A 26,938-nucleotide genomic window follows, 5' to 3' on the forward strand; every position below is an offset into this window, starting at 1 on the left:
TCACGACCTGCAATTTTACAACCACCTTATGTTCAAGCTGAAACCCCTGCTGTTCAACCAAATGTTAATGTCATAAAAATAGAGGAGGTGGTCAGGGATAGAAGGCTTCAAGAAGAAATAGCGAGAGGTAAGATGAAGGTGGATATAGTAGAGACCATGCCTATCAATCGGATACGTGTCCAAACTGAGGCAAGTAAGGAAGCAACCAATGAGGCAAGTACATCACGGGCACCTAGAGATGAAGGGAAGAAGAGAAAAACTCGAACTAGGTCTAAAATTGATATCTTCGACTTTCCTTTGGGTTCTCGGACACAACCTTATGATTTGGTAGCAGATGTGAGCTCTCAAGGGCCAAAAAATTACTTGGCCACAACTACTTCATGTCTCTCCAAAGCTACGGCGACAATGGTCAAAAATGGTAAGCACAAGGGCAAGGCAAGGTAAAATGGTTAGTGCAATCAAGGCATATGGACTCAAAGATATAGTGCCTATAGTGGAGGCTCAAATTAAAGGTCAACGGATTCGAAAAACATACATCGATAGTGGAGCAGAGGTTTGTGTCATGACAGAAAAACTTATGCATCGATTAGGTTTAGAAGTAATGGAATCCTCAACCTTCAGGGCAAAGATGGCCAACAATGATGTGGTCACATGTGTGGGTGTAGTGAAAGCTTTGAGAGTTTCTGTTTTTGGAATCATTGCAGCAGTGGATGTTTATGTGATGCCAGTAAAGGGGGAATGATATCCCCTCATCCTAGGGAGACCTTGGCTTATGGGCATCGGAGCTAGGCAAGATTGGGCAACACAAGATCTAGAGTTGAGGCCACGTAAGGTGCGTGGCCACGATCAAAAGGTGGTTTACAACTTGAAGAGTGGGCGTCAAGAGAACCTTGAACTAGAAACATCTGCCGATGAGTGGAGCTCAAGTGGATGTTCCTCATCGGTAGAAGAGGAAGGGAGTTCAAGTGGAGAGAGTGACAGCACTCTCAAAGTTATGGGCATCACCTTAAAGGAACCTACCTCATCAGAAGACAACCCAAGAATCCAAGGAGAAGATGTGTGGGATGCTAGCCTAGAGAAGATGATATCCAAGGATATAAAGGATGAAGAAAGGGAGGGTTATGTGAATGTTCTCAAGAAGCATGCATCATTGTTTATTTCTAATTATACTCACATTACAGGTGTCACTGCAGTGAAGCATCACATCCAACTCAAAGAAGGAAGCAAACCTGTAGTACAAAGATTGAGAAGACTGGGAGTTGTGCAACAGGATGCACTGTTGATGGAGGTGAAGAGACTCTTGAATGCAGGATTCATATACCCAGTGGAAGATTCAGAATGGGTTTCCCCAGTAGTAGTGAGGCCAAAGAAAAATGGTAAGTGGCGAGTATGCATAGATTACAAGCCACTAAATGCCGCAACAAAGAGGGACCACTGCTCTCTCCCATTTCAGGATGAAATATTGAATGAAATAGAGGGACATGAGCGATATATGGTGTGTGATGGCTACTCTAGCTACTTCCAGATTCACATTGCAGAGGAGGATCAAAAGAAGACCACTTTCATCACACCATGGGGCTGTTTTGCCTTTCGGGTCATGCCCTTTGGTCTCACAAATGCCCCAGCAACCTTTCAATGATTCATGAATATGGTTTTCCAACCTTACTTTGGTAAGTCCATAAGGGTTTTCGTAGATGACTTTTGTATTTATAGCTCAAGGAACATACATCTACGCAAGGTTGATGAAGGATTTACTTGCTTAGCTAGGTTGGGTGGATAACTAAATAAGGATAAATGTCACATTGGGGAAAGCAAGGTTACACTACTAGGGCATGTAGTGTCAATTGAAGGAATTGAGGTAGATCCAAATAAGGTAGAAACATTGCTAGCTCTACCTTCCCCAACCTCCATCAAACAATTGGTCTCCTTCTTACAAAAGCTAAGATATTTGGGTAGATTTATACACTTACTCTCTCAGGCCATATACCCCCTGCAGCAACTGACACGCCAAGAAACACTTGTATGGAGTGAACAAAGTGAAGGACATTTTAAGGAGATAAAGAAAATGTTGGGGTCACTTCCTATACTCCTCCAGCCTTGTTGGGAAGAAACATTCTTTGTAAACCCTAGTGTGGGAGAAGAGGCCATTGGTGCTGCTCTCCTACAAAAAGATCCAAAAACATCCTTCATGAGGCCTGTGTATTTTGCCAGCCGCCTCATGAAAGTCTCAGAGAAGGCTTACACCTCCATGGAACAACTAGTGTTGGCCCTCATGTTTGCAGTAACCAAATTTCGGCCATATTTACTTCCAAAGAGGTTTGTGATAATCACTGTGGAGGATATGTTTCCCTATGCACTACAACATATGGAAATCTCTAACAAAATAGCAAAGTGGGTGGTCCGACTTCAAGAGTTTGACTATACAGTGCAGGTTGAAAAAACAACTCGGGCATGCTTGGCTGATATTTTGGCAAATAGGTGCTATGAGAAAAATCTCATGGTGAAAAGAAAGAACCTTCCACCACCCCCATCCATAAAAACTCTTGTAGATGCTTATAGCCTCTACTTTGATGGTGCATACAAGAGAACTAAGGATAAGGCAACCGCATGCATCGTTGTTTTCTCTCCTTTAGGAGAGAAAATCTATGGTGAAGGAATCATCTTGGAAGGTGTCCACTCTAACAATGAGGCAGAATATCAAGCTTTAATTCATGGTCTTTGTTGGTGTCTTAGTAATTCAATCGAGAGATTGAATGCTTTTGGAGACTCCATGCTATTGGTAAGGCAGATGCAAGGTACATGGGCATGCAAAAATACAAACCTCTCTAGTAAAATGAGAGAGGCCAAATCTCTTATGAGAAGATTTATGGAGGCACAAGTACATCATGTGCCAAGAGACCAGAACAAAGATGCCGACCATCTAGCATCATCAAAGCTGAATGAGTCAATGGTGGGAGCAGTGGCTATCAAACCCCCACTTCGACAAGGCAAGGAAGACTTAGAAGATATTCTACATCTCTTAGAACAAGGAGAAGCTCCCAAACACCTGACTAAGGGAGAAAGACAATGGCTAGCTCAGAAGGCTACAAGATATTGCATGGTAAATGACAGTTTGTATTGTCTTGGTAAGGATGGTGTGCTTAGGAAAGTGCCTTCAAAATGGGAAATTGAAGAAATCTTAAAAGCTTGCCATGATGATGTATGTGGAGGCCACTTTGCACACGACATCACAAGTAGAAATGTTCTACAAGCCGGCTTTACTTGGCCCAGTCTACACCGAGATGTCAAATATTGGTGTCAAACATGTGAAGAATGTCAGAAATCAGGACCACGACGGCTCATAGCAGAACCCCAAACCCCAATCAAGGTCTATGGACCCTTTGAGAAGTGGGGAATTGATGCCATAGGGCCTCTACCACGCACTCCATCAGGAAAAGAGTATATTATCATGGGGGTAGATTACATGACTAGATGGGCCGAGGCTATGCCAACTAGAAGAATCACTGCTAAGGAAGTGAGTAAATTCATCTTTGACCACATTTGTTGTAGGTTTGGTACCCCTCTTGAAATACTATCAGATAGAGGACCAGGGTCTAGAGCTAATGTGGTGGGTGAACTCATGCAAAAGCTAAATATTCAACGACGACACTCTACCCCTTACTACCCTCAATGCAATGGATTGGTGGAAAAGGTAAATGGAATGATTTGTAAAATCATTAGCAAACAGGTACATTCAAGGCCCCGGGATTGGGACAAGCACCTTAGTGGAGCTCTATGGGCTTACAGAACCTCCTTCAAAACCATGTTAGGGTTCACACATTTTCATCTAGTTTACAGACAAGAGGCTCTTTTGCCTATTGAGGTAAAATTAGCTAGCCTTCGGGTATTAGGTGGCATAGTAGGCTCTCAAAAGGAGAAACTACATCAGAGATTACTGGACCTAGAGAGGCTACAATTGGATCGTGAAGAAGCCATCAACCACTACTCCCAGGAAGATGAGAAGCGTAGAGAAAATTTCAACAAGAAGCTTACAAATAAAAACATCAAGGAGGGATCTTTAGTGCTTCGATATGACAATCGCTTTGATAAAAGAAAGGATGGCAAGTTTCTCTACCGATGGGAGGGACCGTTTTGTGTCACAAAAAAATTCAACAATGGCTCCTACAAACTTCAAGTCATTGAGGGAAAAGTTCACAAGACCAGGGTAAATGGATGGCGCTTAAAACCCTATCACATTAGGGTGGGGTGAGCTCAAGATACCAAAGAGTGTCTAGAGGCATAAATACCTCTAGCCAGGTTTCGGGGGGCTATATGATCCGAGAAAATCACAAAAAATTATTTGTCTAATACTTTGTTGATTTTTTGTACATTTGGAGCTTTGAAATAAAGAAGAGGGTGGGAACAACCTCTTGGAAAATCCAAGAAATCACTGGATGAAAATATTTCATGGACCGGTTTACCGAGGGGGGGTGAAGAGTAAAGATCAATGGAGGAAGGTGAAGGGAAAATATATAATGTGAAAAGGAAAGATATGAAATGGATTTGGAGCCATCCAAAGGGCATGTGAGGCTCATAATGTCATGACTTTGGAGCCTTATGACAATTCAACCAAATGGGACCCTTCTTGGAAGCATTAGTGGAAGAAAAATCAGGCACATGATCTTGTAAGATTTTTTAAAAATACTTCTACTCCAATCCAAAAAAACTTTTCAACATGAAAGTTGTAGTTCGTGAGCTGAAGTTTCGGCTGGTATTTTTATATAATTTTTTGAAGCTACGAGTTGGGAGATATGGCTAAAATGGTGGATGCCAACTTTTCCAACTGCAGTGGAGACCACCTCCCAATTTTATACACATCTATACTTTCTTCCCCACACTTAACACTTCCATTAAACATCATTCATTAGACCCCCAACCCTTTCCCCTCTCTTCTCCTCTCTCTCAAGCTAATAAACCATTAGAATTCCCCTCCTAAATCACCCTCAAATCATCCTTAATTGTAGTAGTAATGTATGAACTCTCATTACTCTCTCTCTATTATTGCTAGATACGATCTTATTTTATGAAGATTCTCTATATTTTTTTATAGGAGAGCTCTTGGACTCAAGATATGGGGGGGAGAATGGAGACAACTCACCTATGATGAAGCTTGATTAAGTACAAATTGGTCAACAAAACATCTAGACGGAGCTTCCACATTGGTGGAACCGCCTTAATACAGCTTTGGTGGTATTAATTCCTATTATATCTTAACCTCCTCCCTAAAAACCCTCAAGGCCTATATAAAGAGGCCTTCTCCTTTGTAATTTGCGGGAAGAAGAGAGAGAGCAAAGAGGCCTCCTTCAGCCCTATTGAGCCTTCCCCATTCTCCCTCATGAGCTTATGAAATTCTTTCTCTTACTATAGCTTATGTATGCTCTACAATGTAATAAGCTCATAATATTGGTGTCCATATTGTGTATATTGGTTATGTCCCGAGGGTTCTCCATCTCTTAAGTTTATTGATTCATCTATTTTTTCGTAGTTCTCTCTCTCTTCCTCTCTTAGTTTTCATCTCTTCTCCCTCACAATCTCCTCTCCCTCTTGCAAAGTGTCCTAGTCTGCTCTTCCATGACTAGGTGGTGCCCTTACCTCATTCACTTTGTGGCAGAAGGGAGTTTGGCATAGTATAGAGGCTGCCATACCGAATTTCCTTCGTCACTTATTAAAAGCTTCAAAATTCGTTTTAACCTGTTTGCGGCGGCAGCATGTACTGCCCGTTGCCGAATCGGGCGAAAACATACTCATGTCCTTAAAATCCACGATTAGTCAGAAAGACTAAAAACTCTAAGTCACTAAGGTTCTAAAGATCATAAGCTTCAATCTCCAACAGTTACTATAGAGGCAGTTCCTATTCGGCAACACACGAATCTCTTTACTACTCTCTGGAAGCCCTTGTTCACACCTGTGAATTGACAGAATCAAATTCCAGCGAACAATCGGCAACACGCAGTCTGTACGCAAAATTATTTTCTTGGACGACGATTGTGACATCGAATTTCGCAATTATAAAGGAGAAATACTACAAAAGCCAAACTATATATATATATATATATATATATATATATATATATATATATATATATATATATATATATATATAAGCCTTGTAAACCCGCCTTTGAGATACGCTCATCCCTCTAACAAGGTTTCGAGTGTGTGAGGTCTTTTGGAATTTTGTAGGATGATTGATCAAACCATGGAATATTTTATGGCTGAAGGTGATCTACCCGAACCAACAATGGAGCAAAAATTGGATTTGATTATGATGCAGCTTCAAGAAGAACGAAGAGCACGACAAACTTTGCAAGCTCAATTGGCTAATCTGCAACGATCTACCACCGACCAAGATGGATCGCAACCTAAAGATCTTATACGACGTACTATCGATGCAACACTTGAAGCCCAATCTATTCAGAAAGAAACAAAGATAAGTAAAAGAAACTTCAAATTTCGTACTTTCAATGGATCATGCAATGGAAAGACTATACTTGCTTTTATCAGTCAATTTGATGATTATTTCCATGAAGAATCATATGCTGAGAAATGCAAAATTAAATGTGTCACTAACCATTTAGTTGACCGAGCATCCTTATGGTGGACTGTTGTCCGCAAAAGCGTTGATTGTCCCACTACCTGGGAGACTTTCCAAAAGAAATTTTTGCAGAATTTTCTCCCACCTCAATTCCATGAAAAAGCAATCAAACAATGGGATCTTCTACAACAAAGGGATCGCGAACCTATTTCACAATATACTGAGCATTTTTGGAATGCTCTATTGCAACTACGAATGCTCGAAGATGTACCTGAAGCAACTCATAAATGCAAGTTTATGTCTGGCCTACTTGGACATTTTTATGTGGAGATCAATATGTTCAAGCCAACAACCCTTGAAGATGCAATTTCCTTGGCCCATGACATTGAAGAAAAAATTCGCGGACAAGATAAGCGACCACAACAATTTCCAACTAATGGTAACTTTGGTTCCAAACAATTCAATTCAAATTTTCGAAGATTCAATCAAAGTCGTTTTTTTCCATCTTCATTCCGTAAATCTTGGACACGACCACTTGCCTTGCCATCAAATACAAATCCAAACCCTAAGCCATCTCTTCAGTCAAATCCCAACATTCCTAAACTTCCTGCCATTACCAATAATGTATCCAAAGCAAAAACCATAGTTTGTTACAGATGTCATCAACCTGGACATCTAGCAGCCAATTGTCAATCTAGAAAGCCATATGTTCATATCAATTATCTGGAAGCAATAGAAGATGAAGAACATGAAGAGATGCCAGATTTTACGGAAGATGATGACGACATTGGTACTACTTCTGATACTTTGCCAGGTATGCCAACTCCCCATTCCTTATTAACAATGAAATGTTTTGTGCATGGTAAAGAAAAAACTATTTTAAATGATGATGGCAGCACACACGACTTTATTTCTACAAAATTGGTTAAAGAATTGAATTTACATATTGTTTCTACACATTATCGCATCAAGGCTGCATTCCTAGGTACGAGATATAATGGAACACAAGAGGTGCATAAATTAAAAATTAAAATTGGTGATTATATTGAAAACAAAGAAATTTCTGAGTTGTACCTTTGCAGTCTAGTGACATTATCTTAGGAATGCCTTGGCGTCATCAATATAATCCTGATATAGATTATTCTACGCATTCAATAAAAATTTATTTTTAGGGAAAACAAATCACACTACATAGTATGCACACTTCCAATAATTTTCCATTGCTTACTCATACTCAGGCAAAATGTGCATTACGTAAAAGTAGCACATCCTATTTAATATGGGTGAATGAAATTCAAGCTAAAGAAAACCAGATGCATCCTAGGCATGCACAATTTCTTTCCCAATTCCAAGATTGTTTTGCTGCTAATTTACCACCTGGATTACCACCTGTACGTCCTGAAGATCATAAGATAGATTTAATTCCTGGATCACAACCACCATGTAAAGCACCATATAGACATAACCAAATTGAACAGAAAGAAATTCAATACCAAATAGATGAATTGCTTAACAGAGGATTAATTAGACCTAGTAGTTCTCCATTTGGTGCACCTGTGTTATTAGTGAAGAAGAAAAATAATACCTATCGCATGTGCATTGATTATCATGCCCTAAATAAAATTACTGTTAATAATAAATACCCGATTTCTAGGGTAGATAATCTTATGGACAAGCTACAAGGATCTGCCATATTTAGTAAGATAGATCTTAAATCTGGATATCATCAAGTAAGATTGGACAAATCTGATATATTCAAAACTGCATTTAGAACACAATTTGGACACTATGAATTCCTGGTTATGCCTTTCGGTTTAACTAATGCACCAGCCACATTCAGTCATATGATAAATCGCATATTTTTGAAACATCAGCATTGTGTCATTGTTTTCTTTGATGACATATTAGTTTTCAATAGAAATGAGAATGAGCATTATGAGCATTTGTCTTTAGTTTTTAAATTATTAAAAGACAATCAATTATATGCTAATCCAGAAAAGAGTGAACTTTTCCAAACAGAAATTGAATATTTAGGACATATTATTTCATCAGAAGGTATTAAAGTCGACCCTAAAAAAATAGAAGCAATTTTAAATTGGTCGAAACCCAAAAATGTGCATGAATTACGTTCTTTTCTAGGTCTTGCTAGCTTTTACAGAAAATTTGTGAGGAATTTCTCATTACTTGCATTACCTTTGACAAAACTCTTAAAGAAGGGTATCGCGTATAATTGGTCTGACAATCAACAAAAGTCCTTTGATTTGCTGAAATATGCTTTAACTCATGCTCCTATATTCCAATTACCTGATTTCAATAGACCATTTTTCTTAGTAGTTACTGACGCTAGTGGATCTGGAATAGGAGCAGTCCTTATGCAAGATTCTCATCCCATAGCTTACTCTAGCTACAAACTCAAACCAACTGAACTTAAATATTCTACTTATGACAAGGAATTGCTAGCCATAGTACAAGCCTTACGTCAATGGAAACATTATTTAATGGGATCTGAATTCATGATCAAAACTGATCAACAAAGCATTAGACATCTCCTTAGTCAACCACAAATATCTGACCGACACATTAAATGGGCTGCTTTTATTCAAAGTTTTCATCCCCCTATACAATATCAACCTGGAAAAGAGAATGTTGTTGCTGATGCTTTGAGTAGAAGACCGATAATTTAAAATAATTCTGTGATATCATTTGATTCCCTTATCCCTATGAAAGATACTTATCACCAAGATCCTAATTTTCAAGCTGATTGGAATAAACTAGTTGCAAATAATTAGATTCCTATTGATTCATTGTCTTACACTAATGATTGTTCCATTTCGATCATTTGTTTTGCATGAAATTCATTGTCCCCCATATCAAGGTCATAGAGGAATTATATCTACTTTGCGTACATTGATTGAAGATTTTTATTGGCCACACATGGACACTGATGTATCTAATTTTGTATCTGAATGCCTAATTTGTCAACGAGTAAAAAGACACCATTGTAAACAATATGGTTTACTAATGCCATTATCCATTCCATCACGACCATGGGAACAGATTTCAATGGATTTTATCACTGGTCTACCTAACACTAAAACTAATCATAATATGATTTGGACTATTGTAGATAGGTTTAGTAAACAAGCATATTTTATTCCATGCAAGAAAACCTTAACTGCATCTCAAGCTGCTAAATTGTTTTTGAAAACTGTTTTTACTAACCATGGTTTACCAAAAGTCATTATTTCTGATCATGATTCTAGATCCTGCAATAATTTTTGGATTACTTTGTTTGCTAACTTAGGAACAAAGATTGATTTTTCATCTGCATTTCATCCTGAAACAAATGGTCAAACAGAAGCTACTAACAGTACCATTTTAGATCTTTTGGGTGCCTACACAATTCAAAACCACACACATGGGATACATATCTACATTTACTTCAGTTTGCATATAATAACACACCACATACAGCTACAAAGAAAGCACCATTTGAAATTATTTATGGATATCGATTGCCTACACTTGTTACATCATTATCAAACAAAATTTAAACTGCTGATGATATTGCTAATATGCATGCTACTATTATTGATGAAGTTAAAGATATGATTGCCAAAGCCCAGCAATCATACACAAAACAAGAAAACAAGAAAAGAAAAGCTATGAGTTTTAAAGTTGATGATTATGTTTGGTTACGAATTGAAAAACGAAAATTACAAAGTGTAGATAAACACCCCATTGTCAAATTAGCAGCTAGATTTTATGCACCATTCAAGATCATACACAAAATCAATGAAAATGCATTTAAACTAGAATTACCACAACATTGGAAAATCCACAACACCTTCCATATCAGTTTATTACGACCTTTTAGAGGACAACTACCTGTACACCCTGTCTATGAAAACCCTCCTTTGTTAGACGAAGAAACTGAAATTCTTGAGCCTGAAACTATTATAGATACTAACTTTATGACTACTAGAACTGGCCGTAGATATTCTAGATATTTGGTTAAGTTTAAAAATCATCCTATTGAAGAGGCCCAATGGATGCACGCTAGAGATCTAAGTGCTTTTCCCACACTGTTAGCTCCACATTGAGCTAATAGCAATTGAGGACAATTGCTATCCCACCCCGGGGGTATGATGCCAGGAGGCATATTCCACGGTGGATTCCGTGAGGTTTTACGGTGGATTTCGTAAAATTTTTGCGAAAAGTCGATGGGGACGCTTATCCTTTTCGGGCGTTTTGTTAATTTAATGTGTAAGTGGATGATTCCATAGCGGGTGATTCCGTAAAATACATATTTAAATTAATAAACGTTTATGAGTTTAGAGTGCGCACTCGTAATAAATTAAGGTTAGGATTGAGTTCTAACCAATTTATTTATTTTTGTAGCTAAAGACTGTTAGGTATTCACTTTTGTCGGTTTAATTGTATTATTTTTCTAACAATTGTGAATGCTTCAGTTGATGTGTAGAGCAAGCAGTGGTGGCATTGGGAAGCATTGGAGGATAGCATGTATTCAAATTATTATCAATTTTTCATGGGCGTGTATCTTAGGCATGGCACCCATATTTTGACGCGCTTATTTATTAAAGCACTTGATATTTATTTATTACTTTTGTATGCGCATGGGCGCACGATTTAAATATTTGTATTGGACATTGTATTTGGGTACCGCCTGACTCCTTGGGCGCCCAATAGCTTTAATTCTTTAGTGGCACAAAAGCAAACACAAAAGCTAAAGCGTGCTAATTGTAAATTGGGCTATTTTTTGAGCTTGAAGATCAATAATATATAAAATACATGCTTTGTGGAGCGCTCACACAAGGCATGGGGGGAGATTGTACCCAATTAGTCTCTTGCGTCATGTCGTGCAAGCTTTCTTCCTTGTTTTTTGTGCAAAAGTAGAGTTCTTTTGTTCTTGGGGACCTTCTGACGCTCACTATGCGTGCATATGGCGTTCGATCTATGCACCAAGAGCATTGAGGATGGAGAGGAAGAGTCTTTATATTTTTGGTTGTTTTCTTCTCCATTCCATGAGTGGGAGACCATTCTCAGCATAGATTTTGTTCTGATTCTATTCTCAGGAGTGTGGTTTTCATGGGCTTCCTCAGCCAGGGGCCACTTCCGCGGGACCCCCGGACCCCACAATAGGGGCCCCTTTTAACTCCCTTACACCGCAACTCGATGCAATGTGCCTCGAGTTGCTACCAGCTTAGCCACTCCGTCTAACCCAAAGATTAGACCCACAATGGTCACCTTTTTGCCATCCGGTCACATAGACCTCATCTGATATACAAGTCAGGACTCCACCAATGTCCGGGCTCACACTTGGCTTCTCCTCATAATGGGGGCCTTACAACTTTGAGCACCATGGATCATTGGTAGCACCTAATGAGGGTGGGGCATTGATCATATCTAACACCTCCCCTCAATGTCCACCCATAGGTGAACTATCTCCTCGGCCCAATGCCGAGTCTCTGAAGATGAACTTGAAGCAGATCCTTCGTAAGTGCTTTGGTGAAGATATCTGCTCCATTCTCCTCTGTTGGACAGTAGACCAATTCCACTATCCCATCCTCCATCAAATCACGCACATAGTGATACTGGATCTCTATATGTTTGGTGCATGCATGAAACACTGGATTTTTGGCAATGGCGATGCAACTCTGATTGTCACATCTGAGCACAGTTGGTTCTTCATCCTGCACTCCCATATGCCATAGAATCCTTCTCAACCCTACGGCCTCACATGCAGCAAAACAAGCTGCCTTGTACTCTGCTTCGGTAGAAGACAATGCCACTGTTGGTTGCTTCTTACTAATCCAAGAGAAAATTCCTGAACCCAAAGAGAAACAATAACTAGAAACTGACTTCCTGGAATCAATGTCTCCTGCCCAATCTGAGTCACAGTTCCCCACAAGAGAAGTTCCGAAACTGTATGTGATACCATAGTCAAGAGTTTTCTTCAAGTATCTGAGCACCTGCATCCCAGCCTTCCAATGACTCTCATGAGGTTTGTTTGAGAACCTGCTCAAAACACCAACAGCAAAACTGATATCTGGTCTGGTGTTACACAAGTAGATCAAACTGCCGACCAACCTCCTATACCTCCCAATGTCTGCTAGTGCTGATGTATCCTCGACGGATAACTTTGCATTCACCTCCATAGGTGTAGTTATCTCCTTGCACTCGGTCATGCCAAATGCCTTCAAGATCTCCCATGAATACTTCTTCTGAGAGATGAAGATCTTTCCTGGCTCTTGCCAGACTTCAATCCCCAAACAATAGTGCAGCAAGCCCAAGTCAGTCATTTCAAACTCAGAACTCAAAGCCTTTCGAGTTTGGTTGATCATATCTTCATAGTCACCTGTAATAAGAAGGTCGTCCACATATAGGACAATCACTACAGACTTTTTACCATCCCTGTAAACAGACAAGTTAGCATCTGAGGCACATCTTTTGAAGTTTAGGTTTAAAAAGAACCTATCTATCCGCTGGTACCATGCTCTGGGGGCTTGTTTCAGCCCATACAATGCCTTCTTCAGTTTACACACTTTGTTCTCAGAATGGGGGGCCTCAAACCCTGGTGGTTGAGCCACGTACACCTCCTCCTTGAGGTCACCATTTAAGAACACTGACTTAACATCCATTTAGTACACTGGCCACTTCTTATGGGCAGCCACTGCAAGTACCGTGCGAATAGTGGTCATTCTGGCAGTTGGGGCAAATGACTCTTGAAAATCAAACCCTTCAACTTGTGAAAATCCTTGGGCAACCAGTCTAGCTTTGTACTTTTCTAAGGTACCATCAGCCTTGTACTTTACCTTCCAGATCCACTTGGTGCCAATAACCTTCCGCTTTGCTGGTCGATCCACTAGCTCCCAAGTGTCATTCTTCATTATGCTGTCATACTCCGCCTGCATAGCAGCCTTCCATGATGGATCTGCAAGTGCTTCTTCTAAGTCAGTTGGCTCCTTTACTTCTCTCATAATCTCAACCATCAAGGCCATATTGACTATGTGAGCAGAAGCCCTCCTTTGCTCCTCTATTCTCTGAGACCTCCTTGGTCCGTCTGCCTTCTCCTCAACAGATGCAGGCATAGGATTATTGTGGTCATAGAGCTGCTTCACCCAGCGCGGCAATGGCTTTTCCAGTGGGGTGATGTCAGGTTGGTGAACTTTTTCCTCATCATCTGAAGATGATGCTTCCTCCTCCTTAAGGATAGGGATAGCTCTCGGGATAGGTTCATAGTGGACTACTTCTTCGCTTGATGATAAAGTGGAAGAACTTTCCTTCTCCTCCTCCACTGTATGCGGCTCCTCCTTGAACACCACATCACGGCTCGCGATGATCTTCTTTGCCTCTTGGTCATATAATTTGTAAGCCTTCTGCTCATCACTATAACCCAAGAAGATACATTTTCTGCTTTTTGGTTGTAACTTGTTTCTCTTCTCATCTAGAACATGTGCATAACATTCACATCCAAAAATTCTGAAATGTGAGACAGATGGTTTCTTACCAGTGTAAGCCTCATGAGGTGTTTTTCCCTTGAGAGCCTTTGTATAGCTCCGATTTAGAATGTAGACTGCAGTATTAACAGCTTCAGCCCAAAAATGGTTAGGCAATCCCTTGCCCTTTAGCATGCATCTTTCCATCTCCACAATGGTGCGATTCCTTCGTTCCACAACACCGTTCTGCTGAGGTGTGTGAGGCGTCGTCAATTGACGCTTGATCCCTTTGCTCTTGCAAAAGCCTTCAAACTCCTTTGAGTTGAACTCACCACCACCATCTGTTCTAAATTTCTTCACACTTTTCCCTGTTTCATTCTCAACAAGTATTAGCCATTCTTTAAACTTACCAAAAGCTTGAGCCTTATCACGAAGGAAGTACACCCACATCTTCCTACTGTAGTCGTCGACAATCAACATAAAATAAGAAGGTCCCCCCAAGGCCTGTGTAGGCATCTTACCACACAAGTCAGCATGCACCAACTCTAGAGGAGCCTGTGCTCTATTCTTGCTTTCTTGTGGAAATGCCTTTCTCTGTTGCTTGCCCATCATACAAGCTTCACATGGTTCCTTCAATTCAGTTATTGTAGGTAGGTGAGCAACCATACCTTGCTTTTGCATCTCCTTCAATACTGCAAATCCGATGTGTCCAAACCTTTCATGCCAAAGCTTACTTGTGCCCACTCCAGCGGTGGCTGTAAGAGCACTTAGCTCATACAGGTTGTTCCTTCTTTCTCCTTTGCCAACAATTCTGCCAGCACTATCAATAATTTCTGCACCTGTCTTCTTGAACCTCACTTCATGACCAAGATCAGTTATGGCAGCAACTGATAAGAGATTTCTCCTGATTCCGGGAACATACAACACATTTGAAAGCTTTTTGACTTCACCATTTGCAGCAACAAAAGAAATAGTACCTGTGCCCGCAGCAGGGCATTTAGCATCATTTCCAACCGTCACAATGATGGATTCTTGTAGAGGCTGCATAGAACTGTATAGACCTTTCTTGTTGGTCATGTGACGGGAGGCCCCACTATCCAACACCCAAGAGTCAGTGGTAGATTCTTCTTGCGCCGAGGAGCACACTTCCTCAATGGTCGCCATGAATAATCCCAACTCTGCTTCAGCCGTATTGGCTGTCTCTTTCCCTTTACTTTTAAGGGTACCATTCTTTTCATCTGCCTTCTTGACACGACAATCTGCAATTGCATGTCCTTTCTTCTTACAGTAGAAGCACTCTCCTTGAAACTTCTTCTTTCCGCCCTTCTTCTTTTTGTCACCATCATTTTTGGTGGAGGAAACACCTTTGCCTTTTGCATTGGCAGAGAATGCAGCATCTCCATTGTTGCTTCCTTCTCGGGCTTTCAGCCTCAACTCCTCCTCCATTAATAATGCATAAAACTCCTCAAAAGTCAAAGCTTGAGGTCTCACATGAGTATTAAGGGCAGTTACTAGTCCATCAAACTTTTGTGGACAAATCCGAAGACACCTCCGAGCTAGCTCTTCGCTAGTCTTTTGTATCCCAGCGCCAGCCATCTGGTCGCGCAGATTCTTAATCCGAGTGATGAATGCTTCAACCATCTCTCCTTCAGCAAACTTCTCCGCTGCTAGTTGATTCTCCAAGTTTTGAATCCTTGTTTGGTTTCGTGTTTCATATTGACTCCTTAGTACATTCCAAGCCTCTGACGCTTTGGTTGTATGCTGAATCAGAGTCAAAACACTGTTAGAACAGCTTGTAACTAAGGCACACAATGCATCTGCATTCCTTCGTTTCCAAGCTCGTAGAAGATCTGCATTCGGAGGAATTATCACACTAGGATTTGATGGGTCGGGGGTAGGCTGTGGTTCTGCGTCAGTCCCCAGCACAGTCTCCAGAAGCTCATAAGAATCAAGGATAGTTGTAATTTTGAACTTCCACAAGGTGTAGTTTGTACCATCTAACTTGCCTTCACTGAAGGTTGGTGGACGAATCCTCAGTGTTTGAATAGCCGGTACAGCAACACCACCTCCTGCACCACTTCCGAAAGTCGACATAGTTTCTCTTTTCTGTTGAAGCCTTTGCCTCTTGCACGCTCTCCGATCTCTAGAGCCCCCTGGGCTCTGATACCATGTAAAATATTACACGGCGCAGCGAACAGAATCTGAGAAAGAGATAGAGAGTACACAACAGATAAGAGGAGAATCAGTAAATTCTTTAACTCCAAACAACTGATACAAAGATGGCTTTGTCCACCCGTGCGCTTCCACTGTGTGAAGCTTAGATGGCGATCTAGACAGAAGATAGGTGAAGAGCTTAAGGATAGCTGGAACAACAACTCACGAAGGTCGTTAGGTCGCGAAGATAGGTGAAGATGAGTGAGTGATGGCTGCGAAGGGGTTTAGCTTTTATAGCCCGCGAAGGTCGTTAGGTCGGCCTATTGACCCCGACCTACCATATGAGCCTCCACTAGTCGGCCAGGGAATATTCCCTTTACCATCGATGCAATGCGCCTCGAGTTGCTACCAGCTTAGCCACTCTGTCTAACCCAAAGATTAGACCCACAATGGTCACCTTTTTGCCATCCGGTCACATAGACCTCATCTGATATACAAGTCAGGACTCCACCAATGTCCGGGCTCACACTTGGCTTCTCCTCATAATGGGGGCCTTACAACTTTGAGCACCATGGATCATTGGTAGCACCTAATGAGGGTGGGGCATTGATCATATCTAACAAGAAGAAGATCTTGCTTAGTAAGTTGTTCAAAGGTACAATTGGTACACTAGCCTCTTCTATGAGAGTGACCTTTAGGCAGTTTATATAGCCTCTGGCCCAAGTTAGGGTTAGGGTTTCCCCTTGCTCCCCTATCCTCTAGTTCATTTACACCTAGCTACCCTTATCCCCTCCAGTATAAGGAGAGTTCACATGCTTACATCCTCAACAGGAAATGAGAGAGAAAATGCAATTAACTTTGGAAGAGTGCCACCATTTTGAAAAATCCTATGTTTAAAAGTCAAAAGTGAATGGATAAGCTCATTCTTTTGGTGTCTATTCTTGAGAGAGCTCTTTTCTTACTTCTTGGTCTTACATTCTTGCTTGTATGGGAAGAGAGAGCGAGAGAGAGAGAGAGAGAGAGAGAGAGAGAGAGAGAGAGAGAGAGAGAGAGAGAGACAGAAAGAAAGAAAGAAAGAAAGAAAGTTATATTAACGTCTTCTAAAGACCAAAACTGGCCTATGAGACAAACTGTGATACAACTGATGAGGTCCAGCTATCCAAAATAAAAGTGTTGAATGAAAAGATAAAAACTGGAAACTGAAAATACGTTGCTGTGAGTGTGATAAGTGTCGTGTATGTGTATGTGCGTATGTAGCTCTGGTACTCCAGATAATGGCTACAAAAGGGGAACAAATGTCGGCTGTGATAGGGGAACAACTGTCGGCTGTGAAAAAGTGGTGTGATGTGTATATGTAACATATGCAGGGAGATATACTATCCTGGGATGTAGTAGCAGTCGTCGAAGTCGCTAATAGCAGGCGATCCCTCCTGGATGCAGGATGTGGTACATCGGCGGTGGAGAAAGAGCAAACTGGAGATTTGAGATCCAATGTGTCGGGTGTCGTCGAATCTCAGTCTGCTGTCGATGTAGATCAAGAATCCTCCGGATCTCCTGTTGGTGTGGCTGTGGGGTCCGAAACCCACGGATCCTCGTGCGGCATCGGGTACGCTGGTCCTCAGCCTGCTGTAGTGTGAGCCCCGAGGTCTGGCTGGGGGCTGGTACAGTAGCTCTCACTCTGTCTATTTGAAAGAACTGTGTAATAGTCGTCTGGGTGGGCCCCTCTCTGACTGGGACCCGCTGTGTGCTCTGCTCTCTGATGTGCCATGCCTCTCCCAGAAAACGGCCAAATGATCTTTGATCCATATCAGTCATACATCCGTGAAGTGAGCTGCTCAATGTGTATCTAGATCTCAACTCTGAGTATGCCGGGCATCTGAGAACAAAATGCTCCTCACTCTCCACCTCTGATCTGCAAAGGGGGCATATCCTCTCCTCCCGTGGGATGCTACTGGCTCTGCCACTCTCAATCATAAGCTGATGTGATGATACCCTGAGCTGTCCAATAAGAACTCTCAATCGATGTGGCATATAGATCTGCATATATCTCGGAATCTCTATAAATCCTTGCTCTGATATACTCAAGAATTGTGTATAATAATGTGCCATCTTCGATGGCAATGGCTGTGCAGGGCTGACCCATGTCCTCTGTATATAAATATGCCATATCTCCTGTCTAATGACTCTGTTCCTCTCAGAGAGAGAGAGGGTGTAAGTGGGAGCCTGAGTATCATATAGAAGAGGTGGGAGTCTATCAATGTCCAGCCCATATCTGTCAAACCAAGCTCTAGTCTGTGCATACCATGATGTGGTATCCCCCGCTCGAGCCATCTCCTGAGATGCCATATATGCTCTATATGCAATGCGATCTCTGTCCATATCCTGAAATCTGTGTAGGAAGCAGACTGTCTGAAATAATGCCTTGATTAGCATGGGCGATGTGGCAAGTTCTGCTCGCACAATGTCATGTGGGACTGAGGCCTTGCTGCGAATCAATCTAGATATCATGATCACCTGAGGTCTCTCCATCAATGTCCATACATAATCGGCAAGGCCTAGCCCCCATATAGCTGCTCCATACATCAGTGCTGGAGTGACTAGAGTATCAAAGAGCCACCCCTTGGTGCGGGGCTCCTGGAAATGTGCCTGATGACACTGTCGCTCCATAAGAGCCAATGCTGAGTATCCTCTAGTGAGGTGGTCACGAGCTGCCTGTGTCATCGAGAAAGTCCCTGAAGCTGCTGTAAAGGTGACTCCCAAATATACATATGATCCAGTGACCTCAATACGAGAGAGAGAGAGAGAGAGAGAGAGAGAGAGAGAGAGAGAGAGAGAGAGAGAGAGAGAGAGAGAGAGAGAGAGAGAGAGAGAGATTGGCATGAGAAGATATTCTCCTCTTTGATTCTCTCTTCTTCTTCTTCTTCTTCTTCTTCTTCTTCTTCTTCTTCTTCTTCTTCTTTGTGGCACAAGCTTGGAGCAATCGAGGCTATGGAGATGGAGCATGCTTGAGTATAGTTTGAGTCATGGAGCTATTGAGGAGCCTTCATGAATAGACTACAATGAGGAGGTAAATTGATGAGCTTGATATGATAAGCTTGAGAGTGGCAATGGCTATGTGAGAGATAATGATAGCCAGATCAATTGAAACACTTGAAATAATAAGCCTCCATCAAGTCCCATGCTATTTGCAAAGCCTCAACGAAAGCAATGACATTCTTCTTAACCATAGAAAAATCTTTTGAAAGATGATCCATGAAGCATAACTAATCCAATGCAAGTGATATATAAATTTTCAAGCACAACACTACTACTATAAGCTTTAGTAAGTTAAAATCTTTTGGATTTTTAAAAGGTTTCCTCTTGTTCAGTATTCCTAATCTATTCTTGTCCATCCTATGCCCTCATGATCAAACCTCAAACCAATTCCTTTGGTTTGTTCTCTTAATCCACTTGTGTGTGTTTTGAAGTAAGCAAGATAAGTAAGTAGAAGATCTGGTCCTCTCACCAATCCATCCCATTCAAGTGCACAAGCCTTCTATTTTGCATCACACAATGAGAATACAAGTAACTTGGCCAAGTTGATTCTATTCTTTGTCATGTCAATAGAACCAAGCAACTAGAGTTAGGATAATAAATGCCAAGATCATTTAGCACTTAAATAAAAAGATTTAGTACAATTTGATATTCTTATCAAGTAGATCTAGTTGTAAATGCAGGTCACAAAAGAGTGACAATGAAGGACCAATAGAGTGACACTTGAGTACATTGTGGATTTATAAAATCCAAATTACATGGTGCGGTTGTTTTAGTCTCAATAACTTACATGTAATACATAAGCATGTACATAACTTTGAGTGGCTTTGTGCAAAATTATCACTAGATTGCGGTGTGCATTTTGCTTTTGGGGGGCATCACCATATTGGCCCCTTTATCCTCCTCTATTCTTACTGAGAGAGCAAGAATAGTGATAGCTTTATTCAAGTCAAACTTACCATGAAAGAAAACTCATTAAAGGAGTCTGATTCTAAGAAACATATATTCAATAAGGGAAAATTATTGGGGGAGAAGATGAAGGAACCCATGGAGACTAATCCCCTCAATTAGTAAGTGAATCACAACTTCGCCTTCTAGGAAGAAGACATGAGAACACCATAAAGGGGATAGTCCACGTAACCACGCAATGAAGACCATACAATCTTCTAAAGAAGATTGATGGGAAGACATGATAGGAGGAATTGTACGCAAAGATGGGTGCCCAAAAGGCTCATAAAAGCCCAAGGGTATTATAAAGGTAACTAGACCATGTGCATTCCTAAGGTAGGACATGTGACCCCTCTTGTCAACAAAATCATACCCTAGATAACAAAACAACAACAATAAAGGGAGGAGACCCCTCTCAAGGGTATTGATAATTTTCCAATGAAACCCAAGGCAAAACATGTGATAGCAGGGTACATGCCCAAGCAAGCATCATTCAAAACAAAGGAGAAGTAGAGCATAGCAACTCCTAAATAATGCAATAGAAAGTAGAAACTCTACCAACAACTATTATAACTCCAAAGACAAAACCCAATGGGTAAGTCAACCTACCCATTAGAAGTCCTACTCCAAACAACAATTGTTAAGAATGATACCTTCCAATATTTTCTCAAAATTAAGCCAGCCAAAGCCAACCAAGCATGACTAATTAACAAATTATATGTCAATCCAAATCCATATAAACTTTCGAAGCATGACTCATTAACAAATTATATGTCCAATCGAGATCCATATAAACTTTCCCATTATGTATCATAAGAAAGATTTCATAATCTGCATTAAGGGTAGTGGGAACTTAGAGGGAGTGGGTCCATCTACAGTCCCCGGCACAGACGTGAGCATGTCCACATTCTCTCTCTCTCTCTCTCTCTCTCTCTCATTGCTCCCATCCCATTCACGCCATAATCGCCATCGTGACTCTAATTTACATTGCCTGCAATCAATCCCAAGGGCGGCTTATTGATGAAGAAGGAATGCCGGCATGACCGACAACGACGCACATTACTGAATCCCGACTGAACATTATTCACTTGGATCCTCTCTCGCCTGCTAGTATACCCGATCAGCTCATCAGAAAAGGTTCAACATCAGGTAATAAATTCTGGGTTTTGGTTGAGTTTTCAACTCTTGGACTGCAGACCCTGATCGCCTCTGTACATGTCTAAGGAGAACATTGAAGCTGATTGAATATCACGGATCCTTCGTATTGGGATCGATTGATGTAGGAATCGGGTAATACGCAATGGTGAATAGAAGATGGCTGATAGAATTGTGAAGTTATATCATGATGACATTGATGATTCTCGCATTGCGGCTAGGAATGCTGATAATGGCTAATTTTATCCATGGTGGATATTATGGAAGATATGATGATCAAGATACAATTGATTGACCAATTGCTAAACTTTTCGATGAAGAACAGTGAAGCTGATTGAATATCACGGTTCCTTTGTATGGGATCGGGTTATGTAGCAATCGGGTAGTACGCAATGATGAGTTGAAGATGGCTGATCGAAATTTCAAGTTATATGATGATGACATTGTTGATTCTAGAACTGTGGCTAGTAGTGCTGATAATGATGACATTGGTGATTCTAGCACTGTGGTTACTAGTGCTGATAATGGCTAAACTTATTGACAGTCACGATATTATGGAAGGTGTGATGCTAAAGATACAGTTATGACATCATATAAAGTTAATGTCTTCTTGATGGCAATGTAACTATGTTTGAAAGATGAAGTATATCGACCTGGTGGTGGCAATGGTGTACTAATGATTTTGCTTTCCATGGGGATGTTGGATAAAAGGTTTGTGTTTACTTGGTGTAACTTTATACAGATTTTTGTGCATCAGATAGCATGCATCTATGTAACTGATAATGGTCATTTCATTTTGCTTTGTATTGAGCTAATTGAATGTTCGTATTACTGATGGATGATAATGACTCAACGAGTGATTTGCAGAAGACATTGATTAGAAGTGAAGGCAATATGGGTTTGTTTGCGTGCTTTGGTGGGTCACAAAGGCTTGTAAAGAAAATGTCCAGCAAGGTTAATAGCTTCAAGGAGCCCTCGATGCTTACAGAACCGGACATGCATCTTTCAAATACTTCTGCAGGTATGTGATTTTGGAAATTTTATACACCATTCACAATTTGTAGTCTTCTACAATTTCACCTTATGGGGCTGCTCTGTGCTGAAGTCACAATTCGATGGCATTGTATTGTCAAGCCCAATAGACTTGCACATTAGACAGACATTGACTGCAATGTTTCTTACCATTGTCCAAGCATCCACTGGCCACAGGCTTATTATGTACGATCATTGATGGATGACTGTTTCAATATGGTATTTTCTATTTAGTGGTTACAGAATTTGACACGAAGAGCAAGGAACTTTCAAAACATTATGTTATGAGCAGAGAGCCCTCCTCTACACATGGCAGTGAACCACATATTGCAGCACAGACATTTACATTCAAAGAGCTAGCAACTGCTACTAGAAATTTCCGTTCTGAGTGCCTTTTGGGCGAGGGCGGTTTTGGGAGAGTGTACAAGGGCAAGCTGCAGAGCCTTGGACAGGTATGTTGCAGAACATGATCATATACCACAAGCTTTAGATGTTTTTAAGGATCAAATGCTAGGTCTCTTGCTCTGGTTAGCGACTGTGTGCAGATACATTGTTTTTAGGAACTGGTGATTTAGTTGATGTCTGTGCTTTTTCTTTCAGACTGTAGCTGTCAAGCAGCTTGATCGAAATGGTCTACAAGGGAACAGGGAGTTTCTAGTGGAGGTCTTGATTCTCAGCTTACTCAACCATCCAAACCTTGTGAATCTAATTGGATACTGTGCCGATGGTGATCAGCGGCTGTTAGTATACCAATACATGCCCTATGGATCTTTGGAAGATCATCTCTTTGGTACTTCATGCAATGCCAGACCTTTTTCAAGTTTCTTTGTTTGAGAGTCGGGGGCTTTTTTGCTTACAGCAAAAGAGGAGCACTCTTGGCTAAGTCTAATGAAAATAAGATGTATGAAAGGGTTTAGCCTAAAAATAGAGTATCCAGATCAACTCAATGCAAGGTTGGATGGCCACAGGATTATAGATTAAGCTCAAGGTTTTTTCTTTACATAAAAGCATATTATGACTTCTAGATTACTTTCTACCAATACCATGCTAGTGAATCCACTTATCTTTTTTGCTGTTGTTTGCTCAAAACCCTGAACATCAATTGAGCTTATATCTATGAGGTCCTGGAGTCTCACGAAACCAATGCTAGGTCGACTCCTTGAAGGTTTTTGCATTCTCGAAATGTCTTGCAGATCTTCCAATCGGTAAAGAACCGCTGGACTGGAATACAAGGATGAAAATTGCTGCAGGTGCAGCAAAGGGTCTCGAGTACCTCCATGACAAAGCTGATCCCCCTGTCATCTACCGGGACTTCAAGTCTTCTAACATCCTGCTTCAAGAAGATTATCACCCAAAGCTTTCAGATTTTGGGCTTGCTAAATTGGGGCCTGTAGGGGACAAGTCACATGTTTCAACTCGAGTCATGGGAACCTACGGTTACTGTGCTCCTGAATATGCTATGACAGGGCAGCTCACTGTGAGGTCTGATGTCTACAGTTTTGGTGTGGTGCTCTTAGAATTGATTACAGGGAGAAGAGCCATTGACAACTCGAAGCCACCAGCTGAGCACAACCTTGTAAACTGGGTATGTCTGAACTGGCTCATGATATGGTCCTCTAGTGACTCTAATAAGGTGAAGCCACTGGGGGTATGTGAGATTTGCTGCTTTTGGACTCTGCTTAAGCAACTGTCTGTCCTTTCTGACTGCAGGCCCGTCCGATGTTCAAAGACCGGAGGAAATTTCCTCAAATGGTTGATCCGGCTCTGCGCGGAAGGTACCCTGTGCGAGGCCTGTATCAAGCTCTTGCGGTAGCAGCCATGTGTTTGCAAGAGCAGGGCGAAACACGTCCATTGATCCGAGATGTCGTGACCGCCCTGAATTTCTTAGCATCCCAGACATACAATGGACCTGAGGATCCGGGCAGCAGCTCTAGGCCATCTTCACCAGCAAGATCCAGGAAGGAGAAAGGCGGTCATAAGCTGCGCACGCAGTCGGCAGCTGTGCGGCACCGGAGATCCGTGGATGATGGCAAAGCCAGAGATTCTGTGTGAGGTTTGGGTTCAGCAAACAGAATAATGGCGCTCGCATGCCAGGCCTTGCCGGGGACGCCTCTCCCAAAAGGACATGCAGCGGTTGCCAAGACCTTGCTAAGAGATGCCTTTCGGTCTTGGCTTCTTCAAGGCCTTGCTTTGAAGGCTAACCAGACTACACTTAATATACATACCTCCATGGTTCAACATTTCCTTGTTTTGCCACCACCATAAAGCCCTCATAGGTCATGACCTGCAGGTCATGGCTTGGTGAAAATGTTGTAAGTTCATGCACACTAAATGCATGCTTAAGAGCCGACCGACTCCGAGTAGCACGAGGGATTTGAGAGAGATGTTTCGTAATGGAGTGTGTTGTTGCACAACCCTACTTGAAACCTACAGTTTTAATGGGGGTTCACACTTTCCTACTTCTTTCCACCAATTCTGTTGTTCACCTATAGTTTGCTTGCCTAGAGCATGGGAAATCGATGGCCTGCCCTAATCTGATCCTTAGGGGAGGATGTGCATGGCCTTGCTTTAACTTTTATGATTTGAGCTAGTAATAGGTATTTGAGAGAGAGAGAGAGAGAGATAATTGTTCTAAAAACAAGGCAACGATTAAATATTAGTTGGTAACTTCTTTCTTTTAGTATTTGGTATTGCAATACTTCTCACATTCCTGTTGATCTTGCAGACAAATGAATTTTCTAAAAGATGTTGAGGATTTTAAAACTAGTACAAATAATTCAAACCCATCCTACAAAATAGACAACTGCGAAATTGTCCTTCACTATCTACTTCCCATTTGGGAGAACAAAAGGTTTATAGCCATGAGTAGCTATGAGACCCATCCTGGAAAACAAATTAACATGAACATCTGTTCTTTGCTAGTTATTCTAGTTGTTGTAAGCATATGATATTGAAAGTTTTAGTTAGAATTTAAACGAAGTTTTCTTAGTAAATGTCTCTAGATATGTGTGATTGGCAATGTATTACTTTTTTCCTTTAAGCATGACCATAGAGAAATCAAACTCAAGTACAAGTAGTAGTCATTGAGGAATATGTCTAGTTGTGCAAGGGCATTTTTGCTTGATAATGAAAAGTGTGGTCTATACAAAAGGTAAATGGGATTGCAAGCAAATAATACTAGAAGTCCTCATAGTTGACACCATTCCCAATAAATCCCTTTTCATTATGTATAATTCACTTCTAATTTGGTGAATTGCTTGCATGGGAAACTCACATTTGAAGTCCATGTTATGCTCTCGAGGTTGCCATAAAATTGTTGCAATAGAAATCTTAATTGCATCAATGCTAATAGGAAAGTTCTTATCCATTTTGGGGCTCATAAGATGGGTTTTCCTATGAGAGACTTCTTTATGGTCTCTTATGCCTATTAGCAATCCTTACACTTAATAGTATTGCCCACTTATAATTGTATGGTTTAAAACAAACCATGGAGATACTAGTCAATATGGACAAGGAGACCCTAAACTCCGTTACGCTTGGTCAATACTTGTAAGTTCATAATTACTCGAACTTTAGAGGAATTGATGGCAATGTTGTTCCTTGATACCCATGCCCTAATATATAACTGTGCTTAGTCAAAATTAGATATTTTAAAAGGTTCAATAATAGCCTAGACTCTTAGTACCATTCAAATAATTAGTACAACTCAATGTGCAAATGTTATTTTTAGCTTTAGTTAACACACAAGATAATCGACAAACATATCTAAGAGCTTTTTGTAGCATGTCTTTGAATATCATACACATTAAGCACTAGAGAGTCACTAGTTCATTCATCAAACCAAAGACCATGATCCAAAGAATCCCCACTTGGTTGCAAAGACTGTCTTGTTCTTATCATCCAAGTAGACATGCACTTGATTATGGCTTGAAAATTGATCTAGAAAGCTTTAGGCTTCCTTGCTTGTCACACACTTGACTATATACTCTATGTATGTTGGTGGATAGTTATTTCTCTTAGTAATGGTATTGACTTTTTCCATGTTTGCACACCCAAATATTTCCATTATTGTTGAGATGGTACTGGTATAATGGGTGACACCCAATTCATGTCCTTGAGTTCATAGATATACCTTGCTTTGAGAAGCTTGTCCAACTCCTATATGGCTACATATATATATACCTAGGGTTCATTAGGTATAGTCTTTGTTTGATGGGTTTAGCATCAAGTTCTATTGATGTCATATCATTAATGATGTTCAAGGGTATTTTCTTAAAGTCTAAGTAAGACCATGTAAATATATATATGGACTCCTTCACTAGGTGTAATCGTTCTATCTCTTCCTCCTCAACAACATTGGTAACTATTAACACAAACCTAAGTGGTTCACCTTTCTCGAACAAATTCACTTCCTTTGCCTTGATTATTCCCTTTATTGGTTTAATGGATCACCCTCTGTCTTAGCCCTTGGAATCACTATTTGGTCTCCTTTCTTAAATTTGGTGAATCTTCTTAAGATAACCCAAGTTTGTTTTTGCCTAGTTTTCCTCATGCCATTTCTCTTTCTTACTTGCTTAAGTTT

The 26,938-nt window shown here is 40.9% G+C and overlaps 1 protein-coding gene across 2 annotated transcripts; it reads left to right on the top strand.

The window, feature by feature from the left end:
* The first annotated feature begins 21,074 nt into the window (after positions 1-21,074).
* LOC148028566 (putative serine/threonine-protein kinase PBL7) lies at positions 21,075-25,130 on the top strand. Of its 2 annotated transcripts, none has more exons than XM_087688842.1 (6): positions 21,075-21,318; positions 22,192-22,345; positions 22,600-22,808; positions 22,957-23,146; positions 23,550-23,941; positions 24,067-25,130. In XM_087688842.1, exons 2-6 carry the CDS (start codon positions 22,219-22,221, stop codon positions 24,406-24,408), a joined length of 1,260 nt encoding a protein of 419 aa, XP_087544968.1. In that variant the 5' UTR covers positions 21,075-21,318; positions 22,192-22,218; the 3' UTR covers positions 24,409-25,130. The 2 variants fall into 2 exon arrangements, with proteins under 2 accessions (XP_087544968.1, XP_087544967.1); XM_087688841.1 differs by having other exon boundaries at positions 21,076-21,318; positions 22,591-22,808; positions 24,067-25,128.
* The last annotated feature ends 1,808 nt before the right edge of the window (positions 25,131-26,938 follow it).

The sequence above is a fragment of the Lygodium microphyllum genome, chromosome 11 (genome assembly GCF_053477565.2).
Source record: "Lygodium microphyllum isolate KBCC chromosome 11, Lygodium_microphyllum_v1.1.10, whole genome shotgun sequence".
Taxonomy (NCBI): Eukaryota; Viridiplantae; Streptophyta; class Polypodiopsida; order Schizaeales; family Lygodiaceae; genus Lygodium; species Lygodium microphyllum.

What these genes read in the sequence shown, in the direction of transcription:
- LOC148028566 (XM_087688841.1), top strand. Translation starts at nt 22,219, where the DNA reads ATGGGTTTGTTTGCGTGCTTTGGTGGGTCACAAAGGCTTGTAAAGAAA. An exon ending in TCTTTCAAATACTTCTGCAG is followed by an intron (nt 22,346 to 22,590) that starts GTATGTGATTTT and finishes TTTTCTATTTAG; the next exon opens with TGGTTACAGAATTTGACACG. An exon ending in AGCACAACCTTGTAAACTGG is followed by an intron (nt 23,942 to 24,066) that starts GTATGTCTGAAC and finishes TTCTGACTGCAG; the next exon opens with GCCCGTCCGATGTTCAAAGA.